Raw genomic sequence first — 17017 nt, 5'->3', positions numbered from 1 at the left:
CAAACCTCAGGGATAGAGGCAACAAGACAGATAAACTAAAAAGGCCAATTCTAGTTTTATTTGGTACTTATACTCTGAAATCCTCAAAGCCAAATCTGAAGAGTGACCCCCGATACACATACTCTGTTCAGCTCATCAAGTGTGATTCAATTGGAGTCATTAGTTCTTTCCTTTTGGCTGGAAAACAGGTCTTTAAAAAAAAAAAAAAAAGAAAAAGAAAGAAAGAAGCTGTCATTAAGTTCATTTTATGTTGGCCATCTCTTCTTACATCTGGTAACCCTCAAATAACTACACAGAAAGGGGAGTTGTCATTTACCATATCAGTTACAAGTTGTTGGAAACATATGGAAGGAGATGTGAAAGAGGCTGAGGCCCTCAGATGGTGTATCTGTGGTCAGTGCTGGCAGTCAGAGTGCCCTGCTCCTCTGTCCTTTCCAGAGCCATATGTGAGGCTTCACTAACTTCAATCAAGAGAAAAAAATCAGTACTTTCTCAATCTGTGCACATGAGGATTTTTTTTTTTTTGAGGATTTTTATTGTAGAACTTGCCTCTAAAAATTAGAGGCTTCTTGGAATCTGTATCCTGAGTTTTAAAGAAGTTGTACAGGATCAAAAAGCAGAAGTCTTTTTGTTTGTTTTTTGTTGTTGTTGTTGTTGTTGTTGTTGTTGTTTTTCCTGTGACACCTTGGTACAGAAGAGGTTCAAGACTTATTGTTTGGTTCATTTTCTTTATGATTGAGATATAAGTTTCCTAGGACTGCCATAACAAAATGCCACAAAAATTAGTAGCTTAAAACAATAGAAGTTTATTCTCCTTGACCTGTGGAGGCCAGAAATTTGAAATTAAGATGTCAGTAGGATCATAGTCCCTCTGAAGGCTGTCTGGGACAAAGCTTCCTTGGGTCTTCCTAGCTTCTGGTGGTTGCCAGCAAACCTTGGTGCTCCTTGGTTTGTAGTTGCATCACCAAATCTCTGTCTCTGTTGCCATGTGCCCTCTTCCCTTCATCTCTGTCCCTCTATGTCCAGATTTTTCTCTTCTTATGAGAACACCAGGCATTGGATCAGGGCTCCTCTTAATCCAGTAAAACTTCATCTGAACTTGAACACATCTTGATACAGAGATCTTATTTCCAAATAAGTTCACATACACAGGTGCCAAGAGTTAGGACTTCACCATCCTTTCTGAGGAGTACATTGTCCACTATGTCTAAATCCAATAATCCAGAGCTGTGATTTATTCTGAGGAAACTAAGTCCAATAAATCAATGATATATTTCATCACCAAATTTTCACTTGCCAAATCAGAATATCCACTTATTTAGTTCTTTTTTCACATGTGGCTTGAACTTCTTTATCTTCAATGCCTCTTGCCTTCGACAGAGATCAGCAGTGCCTGATAAGATATAAACCACTGGTTTAGAAAGAGTTTACATGTCACTGAGAAGCAACTGATAACTATGGATGAATATGTAGAAGTTTCTTTCATTTCATGTAATGTAGCCTAATGTGCAGTCATCATAGCCCAAGTAGCCTTAGCTCAGGGCAAGAAGTTAGTAATGACAGCTCTTTTAGATGGAAAGACAACAGAAAAATCCCTTCCATAGAATTCTATCACCAATAATAAATCAACACTCTTTAGTTAAGTGTTTATGTTTGATTCCTAATTAAGTGCTTACTAAGGTAACCATATTAAGTGCCTACTAAGGTAACCATAAGGAAATTAATGTAGGCATGACTTAAATGGAGTGACTTTTGTTCACAACTGAAACATGTTGTGGCTCTATTTTTGTTTTGAATAAAACATGTTATTTTATTAACATGTATAATTGTTCTAAAGTCTTAAAATTTTATATTAAATTTTATATTAAATCAATATGAAGTAGGAGAGGGAGAAATCCCTAGATGCCTTTAGCAAATTTGTATGATTCCAATAATAACTACCACCTCAGTTAAATGAAAATCACTATTTAATGTACTATGCTATAACAACCTTAATTTAAACTTATGGCCAAGACGGATAAAAATACCAGTTTAGGTTCATACATGTTGAAAAGTAAATAACACATTATGTGATTATACACTAACTTAATGTAGAGCTGATAAATACAATATAAAGATAAATTTTTATAATCATAATCATCTTCTTATATTTATATCCTGCTCCTACTGCGATGAATCTCTGGTTGCATTTACATATTGAATTACAAAGTTAAAACTAATGATGGGATCAATTATGCCCCATACTGAGCTGTGCACTTTGGAATGACTTTGAGAAAACAGGAGGGTCAAAAAAAAAAAAAAAAAAAGCATCCACAGTGCACAGTGGTTTCAAGATTATGCTAACAGATAAGCAAAGGAAGATACAATAATTTGCATTTGTCAAAGAAATCAGGCTTTTACTGGTGTAAAATCTAAAGTACATTTTGAATATAAACATTTCTCAGAATTTGAAAATATGTTGGCTGGGTCACAGAAGTTGCTAAATGGTGTATTTAAGGTAGATATATAAGGGCAAATGTAACATCAGTCCCTTTATGATCCTCTTAATTGTTCTTGGAATTGTTTTTGATGTATTTTTAATGCATTTGCTCTATCTCAGTTGAAATACCTGCTCCATAGTTGCTGTTAGCATGCCAAATGATAGTGTCTTCTTTCTCTTTCCCTAGCTGCATAATAAATGTGCTTCTCATCTCAAACCTGAATGTGACTGCGGACCTTTGAAGGACCATATTTTGCCACCCACCACAATCTGTCCAGTAGTGCTGGTGAGTTTTTCCTTCTCTTCATTCTGCTATAACTTGGGGTTTCTATGACTCACTGGTATGCTATACCACTAAATACTTCCAGGGCTGATTTTCCATTGATCAAGGTAGAGCTCTATAGATCTAAAATACCTCATTACTGCGGAGTAGACACCTTTGCCCACAATATTTCCTTTTTCTTCTTCGTGGCACAATAAACGTTTTAGTAAGGTATGCTCTAACTGAAGCTGACTCAGGCTTTACCACTTAGTCAGGCTGTACTTACCAGAAATTATATAGGCAGAACACTTCTACATTTTACATGTTTTATAGATCTCGCTTCCCAGAATAATGAAGTTATTCTTATGGGTGATTTTGCTGGGGATGCACATTATATATCTGCAATGTTGAGTTCTCTTATCTAGGTCAGAGGCCACCTAGAATGAGGACACATATGCTGAAGAAAGTTATGCACTGCCATTAGGTGTATTTTATTTTTTATTAGTGAACAATAAATTTAACTTCCTGCAAAATGATTAAATAAATATGTACGTGGTAAATTAATAACTGAAGTAACCCACTAAAGAACAAACCTTGATAGAAAGAGAAGTAAATATTCAAAGGTAATATTCATATTACATTTTGAAATCCAAATTGTTTCTAAAGTGAACACTTGTTTTACAAAACAAACTATTTTATATCCAAATGCAGTTCGCATTTTTAAAACGACATGGAAATTAAGTGCCTGGAACTTTAGCTTGATATAATAAAAATACAACAGCTAAGAAATGTTAGACAAATACTTTTCTAAAGGTCAACCTAGAAATTAATCAAATTACTCAATTTGCACCCACTTGTGATTCATTTTGTAATTATCTGTAAAATACTGGTTGTATTTTAAATGTCTTTATTTAAAAAATTATTTCAAACTCTTCATTTTCTTGAACTACAAATATAGAGCAAAAGAAAATACCTCCACATTGCTGAGGATAGCAATAACTAATTCTAAATCTCCTTTCTTCATGTGAGATTCATTAGACATCCTGCACTAAGTAAAATTAATTAAAAATAATGAATGCTGCATAAAAATACTTTACATTTTAGATGAATTTGGGTGTTATTTTATTCTTTCATAGTGTTGTCTTAAAGAGAAAGGACTTGTACAAGTTTTACATATTTACATTCTGTTTAAAATTATCATAATTTTACTAGTTTTATGCAAACTTGATCTCAGATTTTAACCCTAGAAAGAAATTCATTATGTCACCCTACCATCTAGCTGCCAAGGTTAAACCCTATCCAGTTCATTGAACCAGGGGACTACTTCCTTGGTCCATTTATGTCAACCTCTGGTCAGATAAAGTCAAGCATGAGATGCATTCTTTTTATTATCCTATCTTTTCTTTCTTGGAGAGAATCAAAGGTAAAGAACATGTGTTACATGAATATGCTTGTCTTCTAACAATCTTACAAAACCTTCTCATTATTTTTTTAAATAATCTTGATTCTGAAGATTTATTTTCAATCATTAAATCTTCCTACAGCTTTAATCATGATTTGCATCTCAACATTTGCTATTTTATCATATCCTTAGTACTACCTATACTAAAATATTTGGCACTATTGACCACTTCATCCTTCATGAATGCCTACTTTTTACTGACTTCCATTATACCACACTCTCCTGGGCTTTCTTCTGTTTCTCTGGATGCTTCCTTTTTATCTTTCCTGGCTTTCATGACTTCATCCTGCTCCATGTTGGTGCATCCCTTTGCTCAACCCTCATATGTCACAGCTTTTCACTGTTAACATTCTTCCCAGTGGGATCTTATTTATTTCGTTGACTTCATTATCATGTTAATTTATACTCAGTGCATCCTTCATCCATAGGTTTGAATCGCAAACCTATAAAGCTGCAACTTGAAGGGCCATGTTGTCTTACATGCCTAATGTATTATTATATTTATTTAATGTAATAATGGTAGCTCATTTATAGAGAGCACATATACCCTACCAGCTACTGTGCTAGGCATATTTATTCATTAATTCATCAAGTATTTATTGAGTGTCTAGTTGATGCCAAATAGTATTATAGGTGGTGGGGTAAAATGGTAAAAGCTAAATTAAATCTTTTTTTTTTGTAGAGTTTTCATTCCAGCAATAAACAATGAAATAAGAAAATTATTTTGTACATGGTTCATACAAAATTGAAGCAGGAAAAGAAGAGAAGGAATGTTGGGGTTGTAGTTATGAAAAGGATAGTCAAGAAAGAGATGTCTAAGGGGATAGTTGAATGAAGAGTTGAGGAATGTGTGGGAGTTACCCACACGACTATGTAGGGATGGAACTGCACAGACAAGTCACCAAGGAAGGACAAGAAAAGACTCAGAGTCAGGACAAAAATGTCTTATCTGCAGTCCATCAAGGAGATTAGTGGCTGAGAGTAAGTGAGAAGGAAGAAGAAGAAGAGAGGAGAAGGTCCAAGATGTCATAAAATTTTCATATCCTGTAGGGCGATTTAGGCCACTGTAAGATCTTTAGCTTTTATTCTGAGTGAGGTTGGAAGCCATTAGAGGATTTTGACCAGAAAAGGGAAAGACCTGACTTATATTTTAAAAAGAACAATGTAACTGTTGAGGAGGCAGCAGTGAGCAAAATTATATGTGATGCTTACTTCTCTTTCTCAGAGAATTAGTTACCTGAGGTCATTGCTGAGAGCAAGTGTGGTATGAACTGTATGAGACCTTTGAATATTGGGAAGAAGTTGCACAACAGACACTGAGGAAAGTGTGAGCTTAATGGATCAAGGAAACACCATTTGATTTGCAGGGAGTAATGAGCAGCCACCTGTTAATCACCATAAATTTAGAATAAGACCAGTAAGCCTAGATGAATATATTTGGTCACATTCAATCTTATTTCTCCAGTTTCATTCTAGCTCTAGGACTAGAATAGGCATACCCTACCCATGAGGAGTCTGTTTTGCTAAATATATTTTAAAAAGAGAGTTGCTATGGAGTTGAGAGTATATGCAATAGAGTGAGTATAAGGAGTGACCATGGAGTTTAAGCTGGGAGGTGCAGGAAGTAATGACATGAAGAGGGAGGTACAATAATTGGTGTTAGGAAGGATATGTTTTGGATTAGAGTTGAATCCAAGATTGTTGAAATTAAGGTTATTAGTGTCAGGTTGTGAGAGTGAGTGGGGTAGCACATAGAGAGTTTGATGGGTTGGGGTTACTGGTAATGATGTGTGTGAATTTATTTAATCCTCACCGTGGCACCATAAGATAAATATTATAACTATCTCCATTTTATATCTGAGGAAACTAAGAAACAGAGAGGTTAAGTAAATTTCCTGTGTCACATGGCTATGAAGTGGCAAACGAGAATTGGAACCCAAGGAGTACCACTCCAGAACTCGTGCACTGAACTCATCATTCTCACCCTTTCTCCAAATCCCAAAACAGGCCCTATCCTATTTATCTTATCTTGGTGATGTGAACATTCATATCACAGCTGTCCCAACACAAAAGCCTAGGAATTATCATTGATGCCTCATCTTGAGTATCAGATTAATCACTGAGTAACCTATTCTAATGGTCTCAATCCTTTTTCTTTCCTTCACCTCAACAGTAATCGCCTCACATGTCGCCATCACAAATTGTTCTCCAGGAATGTCCTAATGGCATCCTACTGAATTACCTCCATTCTATACATTCTTCATTCTGCTTTCTGGATCCACTTGCTCAAATGCAATTATATTTTCCTGCTTAAATATTTTAAAATATTTAAAATAAGTACATATTTGGTAATTCTCTATTTGAATTCCAAACTATCCAGCATGGTAAGCAAGTCTCTAACTAAATCAATTCACGCAATCCCTCATATGCCAATTACACACTAGAAATCAAGGATAATTTGAACTACTATAGCAAGTAAACCTACTCTCTAAAGCTTTTGGAGTTTTGTATATGTTAATAAATCAGCCTGAATCATTTTACTTTAAAATTTCCCCTTCTTTGCTAAGTAGAAATTAAAGGTTACCTTCTTATCATGAAGAAAATACACATACTACTATTAAACCCATTAACCATTTAAAAACTACTACTGTAAATAAATTATGCAGTTCTTGTTCTGCCCACAAAATTGCTTACTCTGGGGTCTAAGACTTTTTAATTTGTGAACTCTCACTTGACATCTCAGGAATAATTCCACAGCACATCACCCATAATAAAATTTTAACTTCTGTTTAAAGAAAATCGTTAGTTTTCACAAATGATATCATCTTGTTTTTTTAAATTTTCAACAACTATTTCCTTCTTAAAAATTATGAGTCCCGTTGCTTGTGCTAATGTTCTTGAAGAAGAGCAGGTGAGGTTCAGAAACTGCAAGATGGCCATGAATAGAAGATTCTCTATCACATTCTAGGAAATACAAAATGAAGAATTTAAGATGTCTGTTTTTATTGAGGATTTTTTTCCTTTACCTTGACTGTATAGTCAGGAATTGATTATTGAATGAGTGATATAAACTTAACATGGAGCTTAACTCCTGGTTGAAGCATCTAAATAAAGTACTATAAGGTCAAGATCCCTAGCGGCAGTCTTTTGATATTTTAGAACCTCTTTTTAGGTGTTATTTATCTTTTAAAAAGTTGTACACCACATTTCTCAGCCTCCCAATTGCTCCCCAACACTTGTTATTAACTTTAAGTTAATGATTCAGTAGCTATGTACTTACCTGTTATGGAGATTAGCAAGGTAAGCACCTTCTTTGCACTGATGACATGCTTTCATTAGCATATACTATAAAGGGCTTCCACACATAATTGGTCTTGATAGTGCCTATTGCCATAAAAACGGGTTAAAACCAACTACTCTGAAATTAAAACTGAAAGGTGACCAGTGAGTCTGTCTATACATCAGATGAAATCACTGTTTTCTGGGATTACAATTGGTATCCAGCATGTTTTGAGAATATTATCAAAACGCCATATTGCTTAACATTTATGTAATTTAAAGATTCCATTAAGCTACTTCTCTGACTGTGTTTGCATACTTATAATGCTTTCTTTGAAAAATCTTCCAGCAAAAATGATGACATTCATGGTCCATTTACTGCCATATTGAAGAAAATTCAGAACTGCTTACAAAGGCAGACTACTTGAAGGCCTTCCCTCATCCTACCTCCAAATAAATGTAAAGTGATTCCTGCCCATTCAGAGGGGACTCTTGATAAGCAAAGTAATTTTCAAAAAAGGCCGTTAATCCTTCCCAACTGATTGTTAAAATGAATACTCCTTTGAATGGAATCCATTAAAAATATGTTCTTGATTCTCTATATAGATTGAACTCAGAAATTTTGCCATCTAATCTCAAAGTCACAATGCAAAAAAATTGTAATAATTTATGTAGGACATGGCCTGATAAGCATGAGAGCCATCTTTTATGTTCTTTTATGTCCTAAATTTTACCCCCAACCAAAGACAGACTTGGTCCATTTGTTTTAGTCTCTTATTGAATTGGTTTAATTAACTTCGGACTTACTTTTATGTCATTAACCTATATTGAAAGACATTTTAAAACTCATGTAAGACTCCTTATTTATTGTAACAATGGCAGCAAAAAAAAAAAAAACAAACAAACAAAAAACAAACAAAAAACAAAAAAAAAACAAAAACCCTGTTTTTAGAGATGTTTTATTTTTTTATTTTTTTTTATTTTTTGAGATGTTCTAATTACCTAAAAGAAATTCCTCTTAGTTCTCTTTATCATGATTCATTATCTTTTGGACCCTATTAGTCCAAATACTGTTGTTATTATTATTATTATTATTAATTATTATTATTATTATATTATGTATTTATTATTTATACCTTAACATATATGTACACATAAATGTTAGCCTCTCTCCCCAGAAAGGCTGAATACAATAGATCCAAGCATTGTGTTTAAATTAAATTAAAAAATAAAAATAAGGGGCACCTGGGTTGCTCAGTGGTTGAGCATCTGCCTTTGGCTCAGGTCGTAATCTTGGGGTCCTGGGATCGAGTCCCCATCGGGGTCCTCGTAGGGAACCTGCTTCATCCTCTGCCTATGTCTGCGTGTCTCTCTGTGTCTCTCACGAATAAATAAATAAAATATTTAAAAGAATAAAAAGAAGATTCCATATATGTGTTTAGGATAAAACACGATCCCTGGATCTGTTACTGTCACGTTCTGTCTTCTATCCTTAGGATGCACGGAGGTAAATGCATGCCACATTTGACAATGATGCATGTATTTATGTTGTTTATTTCTATGTGCAAATCCATAACTTTCTTACTATCCTTTCCATAAATCTCTCTTCATTATAATGGCTTCAATTAGAAATTTTAAAATTATTTTTAATAGTACATAAATTTGTTAGATCAAAAGAAATCAATGCAATAGGCTAGATAGAGTCTCTGATTCTTAGAGTAATCTCATAGAGCTATAAATTTGATCAGCTTCTCTAGAACTGTAGTTTCATCCGTACATTCATTCCAGGTTTTATATATATATATTTTTTATGATCAGTCAAATTGGGTCTCTAGGAGTATACATGTTTTCATAATGATTCTTCAGTTTGAGGAAGCTTTTATTACATTGATTCTTTCACTATCAACAAAAGAGAACTTGAGATGTCTCATGAGGAAGTGGCATTTTAAACTTTATGTTTGAACAGTAAAATGAAGCAGATCCTCATAAAAATAATTTTTATTATATTTAGCTCCATGATTTAATTTAGTATTCTCCATGCATAGAATGCTTATTGTACATTACTATTTAAAAGCAAGATTTTTACTTTCTAAGTAAGGGATTGATTAGTCCTTTTCTGTATCAATATATATTAGTAAAGCTAATAAGTTAAAATATAGGGATGATATAATGTTGATTACTTTAAATTAGAGTTTATTTTTTAAAGATTTTATTTATTTATTTGTGTGTGTGTGTGTGAGAGAGAGAGAGAGAGAGAAAGAAGGTGCACATGCGAGCAGGGAGAGGAGAAGACAGGGTAGGAGAGAAAGAAGGAAGGAATCCCAAGCAGACTCTGCACTGGGTACAGAGCCTGAAGCAGGGCTTGATCTCACCACCCTGAGATCATGACCTGCATTGAAACTGCGAGTCAGATGCTTAACTGACTGAGCCATGCATGTGCCCCTATACTGGAGTTTATGTTAGAGATAAGTACCTATGGTTTACATACCATAATGACAATGTCTTTATTTTAAGATCATTACTGATAAACTATGTGCATTTTTCTTATATACGATATCTGCAATGCTGGATTTTTTTAGGTTTTATTATCTTCTCTCTACTTCTTCCCTTCTTCTTCTTTCCATTGTCTTTTCAAGTTATTGGAGCTAAAAATTCAGATGAGAACATTTATCTTATTTCCTACAAATTGGACTATTGATTAAAACAGGCAAGCAGATTACATATTATAGTGAGATAAATATTAACTTACAGAGGCTCTAGAGGACAAACCCTTAATTCATCCTGAGGGTAATTCAAAGAGTAAATGTAAACTTTATTGAAGAAATGATGCCTGAATTTTGAAGAACATGTGGGGATTTGGCTGCCAAATGTAAAGTGAATGAGTAGTCTCAGCAGCAAGAGAGGACAGAGTGAGAGATATTCTACTCTGGATCCACAGGAATGATGATTTGGTTGGAAAGCCAAGAGATGTCCATAAAAACTATAGAACAAGTATTAGTTGAGAAAATGAGCAACCTCTTTTTAGAAACATACTAGAGAAAGTGGCAGTGACTTAGAAAGCAAAATTATCATTTGTTTATTTTAAGCAAAGGTTCAGAAAGCTCAATGAAAAGTTTTAAAAATGAAGTGAAATATGGAAGATCAATTTAGAAGAAAGAAAGCAGAAATAAGTTTGGGATCCTGATAACCAGAAAGGATAGAAACTAAAAACTTAAGTTTCACATGAACTCTGGATCTTTGGGCAAGTTGTTTCCTTCAGAGGGTTACAGAATGGTAACAAATGACTAGTGTCCAGAATATAAAAGTAATTTATGTAAATAAATAATAAGTAACAAACAACCCAATCCAAAAAGGCAAAAGACCTGAATAGCCTTTGAATAAAATATATATATCACCTATAAACATATAAATTCATGACACCATCTTTACTCATCAGGAAAATACATGTTTAAATCTTGCTAGATAACATTATATACCCCTCAAAATTATTAAGACAATTAAAAATCCTAAGCTATGGAAAGGACAGGAAGCAACTAGAGTGTTCATTTACTGCATTTATTGCAGGTGGGAGGATAAATCGGCTCAGCCATGTTAGGATAAGGTTTGATAATATACTCTCTGTATTTGGATCCTGGCCTTTTCACTGATTTTGTGACATGAGGCAAATTATTCATATTCATATTTCATACATCTGTACTCAGTTTGTAAAATGGAATTAAATGAGTTAATTCATGAAAATTGCTTAGAAATATGCCCAGCATATAGTGAGTGTTCAGTGTATGTCACCTAATATTACTGTTATTTTAAATATTATGTGGAATTTAAAAAGTAAATTTTAACTTTTTATTATAAAATAAAATTTATAAAAAATACATAAAAATGAGAAAGAAATTAAAAATTTGTAATAAGTTATATAAGAGCAGTTATTAATATATAAATGGAAGCACTATTAAAATTTTCCTCTTGATTCTTAGGTGCATATTTTTTACATTTTTGTAACTAAACTTGATATATCATGTGACACCTTATTTTTACACTTAAACTAATATCATTAAATGTATGTGTTTCTATATACTATGGAACATTGTTATTCATGGCCACATAATATCTTATGAAATGAAGATAACATAATTTAGTTGAAACAATATTTACGTCTAGCATGTTTCCAATTATTTATTTTGTTCTTATTCAGTGAACATCTTTAAGAAGAGTGACTTTTCCTGTTTACTCTGTAATAGATATTGCAAAGTATCCTTTTTCACTCATACTGTATTATTTTGTTCTCTGCATGAATCACACTTCACAGTTGTTTAGTTCTTTCTGCACTATAAACATATTTCTAAATCAGGAACATAATGTTTGGAATGTTTCCTAAAACCAAAATAATTTTTAGAATAAACTATTAAATACTTAAATAACTAATTTTAGATGATAATTTTATCTTATATTTCAACAAATACAGTATTATCAGAATATACAGTCAAAATAGTATCTATTGGCAGAAAGTGATATAAAATAAAGTATATGTTCATTATTGTGCCCCTTTTGGACCAATTGTGGTGTCTTCTCCCCAGAATACTTTATAGTCTTGTTATAATATTCTTGTTATAATATTCTATAATATTCTATATTACCTTAAATAAACCTTAAAGAATCTCAACAAAATCAAGAATGAAGCTATTAGCTGAGAGAAAGGAAAATAAAACTATTTGGAAAATATAAATTCTAGACATATTCTTAGACTTGATTCACATTTTTCCGACTACCTCTCTTCTTTACTGTGACTGAAAACTTGGACAAAGTTGTGTTGCTGAAATACCAGTCCACACATCTCTACATATAACACCCTTGGGGAACCATATGTCTATATTACCTTCTCTTCTTCCAATCTTTGCTTGCTCTTCTACAATTATAAGAATTCTACTAAATTATGCATTGTAGATATGGTGATTAAGTCTTGCATAGCATTGAATATGTTAAGTCTTTCCTTAAAGTATGTATTTAATCAAGTCATTACTCTTTAGCGATGTCAAAAGTTCTGTTAGAGAGTGGAAGTATGGGTGTGTGAGTTTTCCTCACAGTCCAGTTACTATGGGCTCTTTCTGTACTCTCTATCTATCCCTTAACTGTAACCAGAAATAGTTAATAATGACAATTTCAGTAGTAAACATTAGCCAATTAAAGGAGAGAGGGAAATGTTTGAATTCTGTGTGATTCTGAAATTTGAATTTTGAATGCTCTGTAACCTTACTTCCTATACTAGTTGTAGAGCTCCCAGAAGTCTGGTGGAGAGGTGTGAACAGTTGGCTAAGGATGTGACTTGCTGCACTGAGCTTCAGTTTTTATTTAACATCATTTCCCTTCTTTGCATTTACCTCTTTAACCTTTAACCACAGTTACTGAAGTCATCTATTTTCTTGAAATTCTTTATGTAATGTACCATGGGTTTGTGCCTGTGCAATTTTCTTTTTTGTCTAAAGAGTGGGGACAAAGCCCATTGTCAGTGCTCAATAAATGTTTCATCAATGTCATTACTTAATATTCATTTAATTAATATTCATTATAGATCAATTCATAATTGTCATCATAGTAATGATAGGCAAAAAAGAATCTAATTTTTCCATACTTTGAAAATCTAACTCAGACTCATTTTTATGGTATTATTCATAAAAGATGGCTGCTTTTTATTTATTTATTTTTAAAAATGTGTAGAATTAAATTCTGAACCTTCCTATATTTTTTGCCAATGGTTTTCTGACTCAAATTCCAGTGAGGAACACAGTTAAGCACTAAAGCCCTATAATGTTTATAAAATATGTGTATATCCATTTTAATTGGGCAGAGTATTCATGTATTTATATTTTAAATGTACATAGTATAAGAAATGGGAAAAGGAACCTGCATCACTAAGTTATGACTCCGTCATCTACACTTGTGAGATGAACCATTTATCTGTTACATTGTCTTAGTTAGATTGATTTCAGGGGTTTCTGAAGAACCTGTCTTTGTAGTAGCTTAGGCTGTAATATAGAATATGTATAGTTATAAATAAGATCTAATCTAGAAGAAAAAAATAATTATATTGTGGCAAATTATATTTGTTTCTACCTAAATGAATATGGTAGAGTTATTTTTAGGATTCTAAAATATTATTTTTAGTTTTTTTTAAATAGAGCTGCAAAGATAATACATTTCTATAATATTTCTATATCACTATTTTAAGGAAACAAACCTGTACTCTGTTAATTTGTCATGATTTATGGAAAAGCAAAAACAAAGCCTGATATGACATAAACTGGAAGTTTAATTAATTGAAAATCTGATGGAAGTCTAAAACATATAGGCAAAAATGAGCTTTATCTAAAGAAGGATAAAAAATACTTGAAAGCTAAAATCTAGGAAATAGGATAAAATAAAGTAAAGAATACCCTCTATGTACCTGATTCAAAAGTAAGAATATGTGATTATCCATTAATGAATTAAATTATTCTACAATTTATTACCAATAACAATAAAAGCAGCTTGTATAACTAAGCAGCAATCTAAAACAATAAATTTATACCAAAATCAAATTAGACTTAAAAATTCACTAATATTCTAAAACAATTGACAGAGGTAGTTTGCAGATTTGTTCCTGAGTTTCTTAGTATCCATATGAAAAGAGGGGAAATACAGTCTTGACAGTCTTGACAACATAAAAACAAATCATTCATTTAGCGGAAAGACTTTTTATTGTTATTGTTGTTACTGAGATCTCAGATTAATTTCTTCCATACCAAATTGTATCGGGAAGGCACTACGGCTCAACAATATTGCTGTAATCATAGTAGTGTTTGTTTCCTTTGGTTTTTCTTTTTTATAACAACTGTCAATGCAGACTGATGGCTTATGGCCAAAGTGCATTTTAGTATAAAGAAGTCTACCTGTTGCCAAAATAAAATAGTAATAATTCTGCCACAAGAAAAAGAAACAAGCATTGTAGTTAAGTTAGATGGGTCTCATACGTGAAGATTTATTGTATTGAGCAGAAGAAAATGTTAATAGCAATTGTTTTACATGATCAAGAATACTAAAGAAAAATCTACTTTATAAATACTGACTTAAAAGGAATAACTACAAGGTTAAGAAAAGATGCAGAGAAAAAAATAATATTTTAGCAGAAACTGAAGTATATCAGTGTCTATATAGGAGAGAATCAACTTTGAGGACACTGAATCAGTAATTTGAAAGAGAAGATTAAGAAAATCTCCTTTAGTGAAAGGAGAATGGCAATAAGGTGCTATCCTTAAACAAAAAATTAAGATTTTTTTTTAAAGTCTAAGTATAATGAAGAAAATAAAATTAAGCTAAAAAGAACCTACATCTCTTCAAATTCACTCATCTATTTAGTATGATTCCCATGTAATATATATATTACATAATGCGATCCCACATTTTCCCTGGATGAATAAATATGTACAAATATAAATTCCTAGAACTATAAAGAATACCAATAAGGAAGGACTCGTTTTTTAAAGAAATATATTATTTATTTATTTATAAGAGACACAGAAACAGAGGAAAAACATAGGCAGAGGGAGAAGTAGGCTCCATGCAGGGAGCCTGAAGTGGGACTCAATCCCGGGACCCCAGGATTACGCACTGGGCCAAAGGCAGATGCTCAACTGCTAAGCCACTCAGGCATCCCAGGAAGTACCTGTTTTTAACAAATATTAGGATTATGCTTATTAAAGTTACAGTGATCAAAATAATGTAAGCGCCTCTAGAAAATATAAGGACCCTGTAAAAAGTCTATAACATAGTAAATTATATGTAGTAATGCAGTATATGACGAAGGTCACCTATTAAATCTGATGGAGATCAGTGGTTTGATATTACTGCATAGCCATATGGGAAACTAAATTAAGATAAACTCCACTTTATACCTATTCCAAAATAAATCAAACATGGATTGAATGTTTATTTTTGGCCTAAAAATATTTTTTTCTTGCCTTTTACCTTTTTTCTAAAAGGAAAAGATTAAAGAAAATGTTGATAGACTTGACCAATCCAAAAATTATTTTTAAAATGATAAAGACCAAAATTCATAAATCAAGGCAAACATAAGCATCATAACAAAATGCCTTGTTTTGTAAAATGAATGCAAATAACCATAAAGTAACTTAAAACCTTAACTCTTATCAATAATTGAGAAAAACAAATTAAAACAAGTCAGACATCATACTTTTTCTATCTGGTGAGACACAATTGCCAGAAAACAATTGCCAGAAATTGGCATAAATGCTCCCAAATATGGGAACCTCTGTATTCATATTTCTGCTTGTTTCCTCCAGAGGAAGATTGGGGTTAGGGAGGGGCATATATTCAGAACTAACTATATCACAGTAGAAATAAATACTTTATATCTTGTCTGTCTTCTAACTTTTAAATTTCGAGTGCAATAAAAATCAGGTCCCTTCACCACTAGGTATTTAAGGACAAATTCCACCTTGTAAAGGTAACCTGTGGTTTTAATGATTCCAGATGAAGTGGTGGTGATCATGAAGTATTTATATGCATGCCTTTCTCTGTTTTACTATTAAATATAATTTACTGTTCTCCACTTTCAACCTGAAACCTGAACAAAAAATTGATTCATTTAAAACTTTTGATCTATATACCAATTTCATGCACAGTGCAGTGATTTTTGACTCACTTTTTTTTTTCCCTTAGTTCAACTCTGTTTCCCTTTTTTGTAGACTAAGGATTGTTTAGTTCTTTTGAGGCTGCCATACTCACTCCTCACCTCCCAGTCTAGATGATAAAATACATTGTTTCAAATTCTGTTGCTAATACTCACAGAAGCTTTAACCAATTTGGCCTCATTTGCCCACAGAAACCCAAGTCCTGGAGTAATACAGCTCACCCTGCATTTTCTATTCCCTATAATATTCCTATTTCACCCCAACCTCAACTATTCTTGAATTCTTCCATTTAGTTACCATTATTCCACCATCCTTGAGTCACAAAGGCCTGTATCCCTCCAGTTCTTAAATTGTGGCACTTTCTGCATCTCTCCCCATTTTTCTCCTTTCATGGCATTTGCCATAATATGTAATAATATATCGACTCACTGATTTACAATTGAAACTCTTAAATAAGGTGTAACCTAACCTGCTTGTGATAGATAGCACTAGATAGCACTAGACAGCACTGGACAGCACAATTTGAGTCCAGTACTGGAACTACTTTGTTTCTACTCTTGGTAGTATGTTTGCCCTTAAACCCATATTAAAGATTTAGCTGTTCCTTTCTGCTATTTTTCTATATTTGTAAACGGATGTGGTCTTTGTCTACTTCTTAATGTAGCCATAAGTATGTGCAGCTGTGAAGGTACACTCACTGTGTCAAATTTTCCTTCTCCTTCTACCTCAACTTACTTTCCTCCTTCCTTACTTCTTCCAATTCCTGACTATAAAATGGGTGGGAAACTGTTCTTGTTATTCATCACAAATCCAGAAGCACTCTTTGGTTGGACTCCCAAGGAGTAGAGCAT

At 32.9% G+C, this 17017-nt stretch overlaps 1 protein-coding gene across 8 annotated transcripts in view; it reads left to right on the top strand.

Moving 5' to 3' along the window:
- The window catches only part of DGKB (diacylglycerol kinase beta), a 695350-nt gene that overhangs the window by 216781 nt on the left and 461552 nt on the right, over nucleotides 1–17017 (top strand). For all 8 annotated transcript variants that reach the window (XM_025464249.3, XM_025464247.3, XM_025464246.3 and 5 more), the window contains one exon: nucleotides 2667–2765. In XM_025464249.3, coding sequence (XP_025320034.1) covers nucleotides 2667–2765 — 99 coding nt within the window. The remainder of the gene's footprint in view (nucleotides 1–2666; nucleotides 2766–17017) is intronic.

Source organism: Canis lupus, chromosome 14 (assembly GCF_003254725.2).
Source record: "Canis lupus dingo isolate Sandy chromosome 14, ASM325472v2, whole genome shotgun sequence".
NCBI classification, from domain to species: domain Eukaryota; kingdom Metazoa; phylum Chordata; class Mammalia; order Carnivora; family Canidae; genus Canis; species Canis lupus.
Note: the sequence above shows the minus strand (reverse complement) of the source record. Positions and strands in the feature narration are given on the sequence as shown.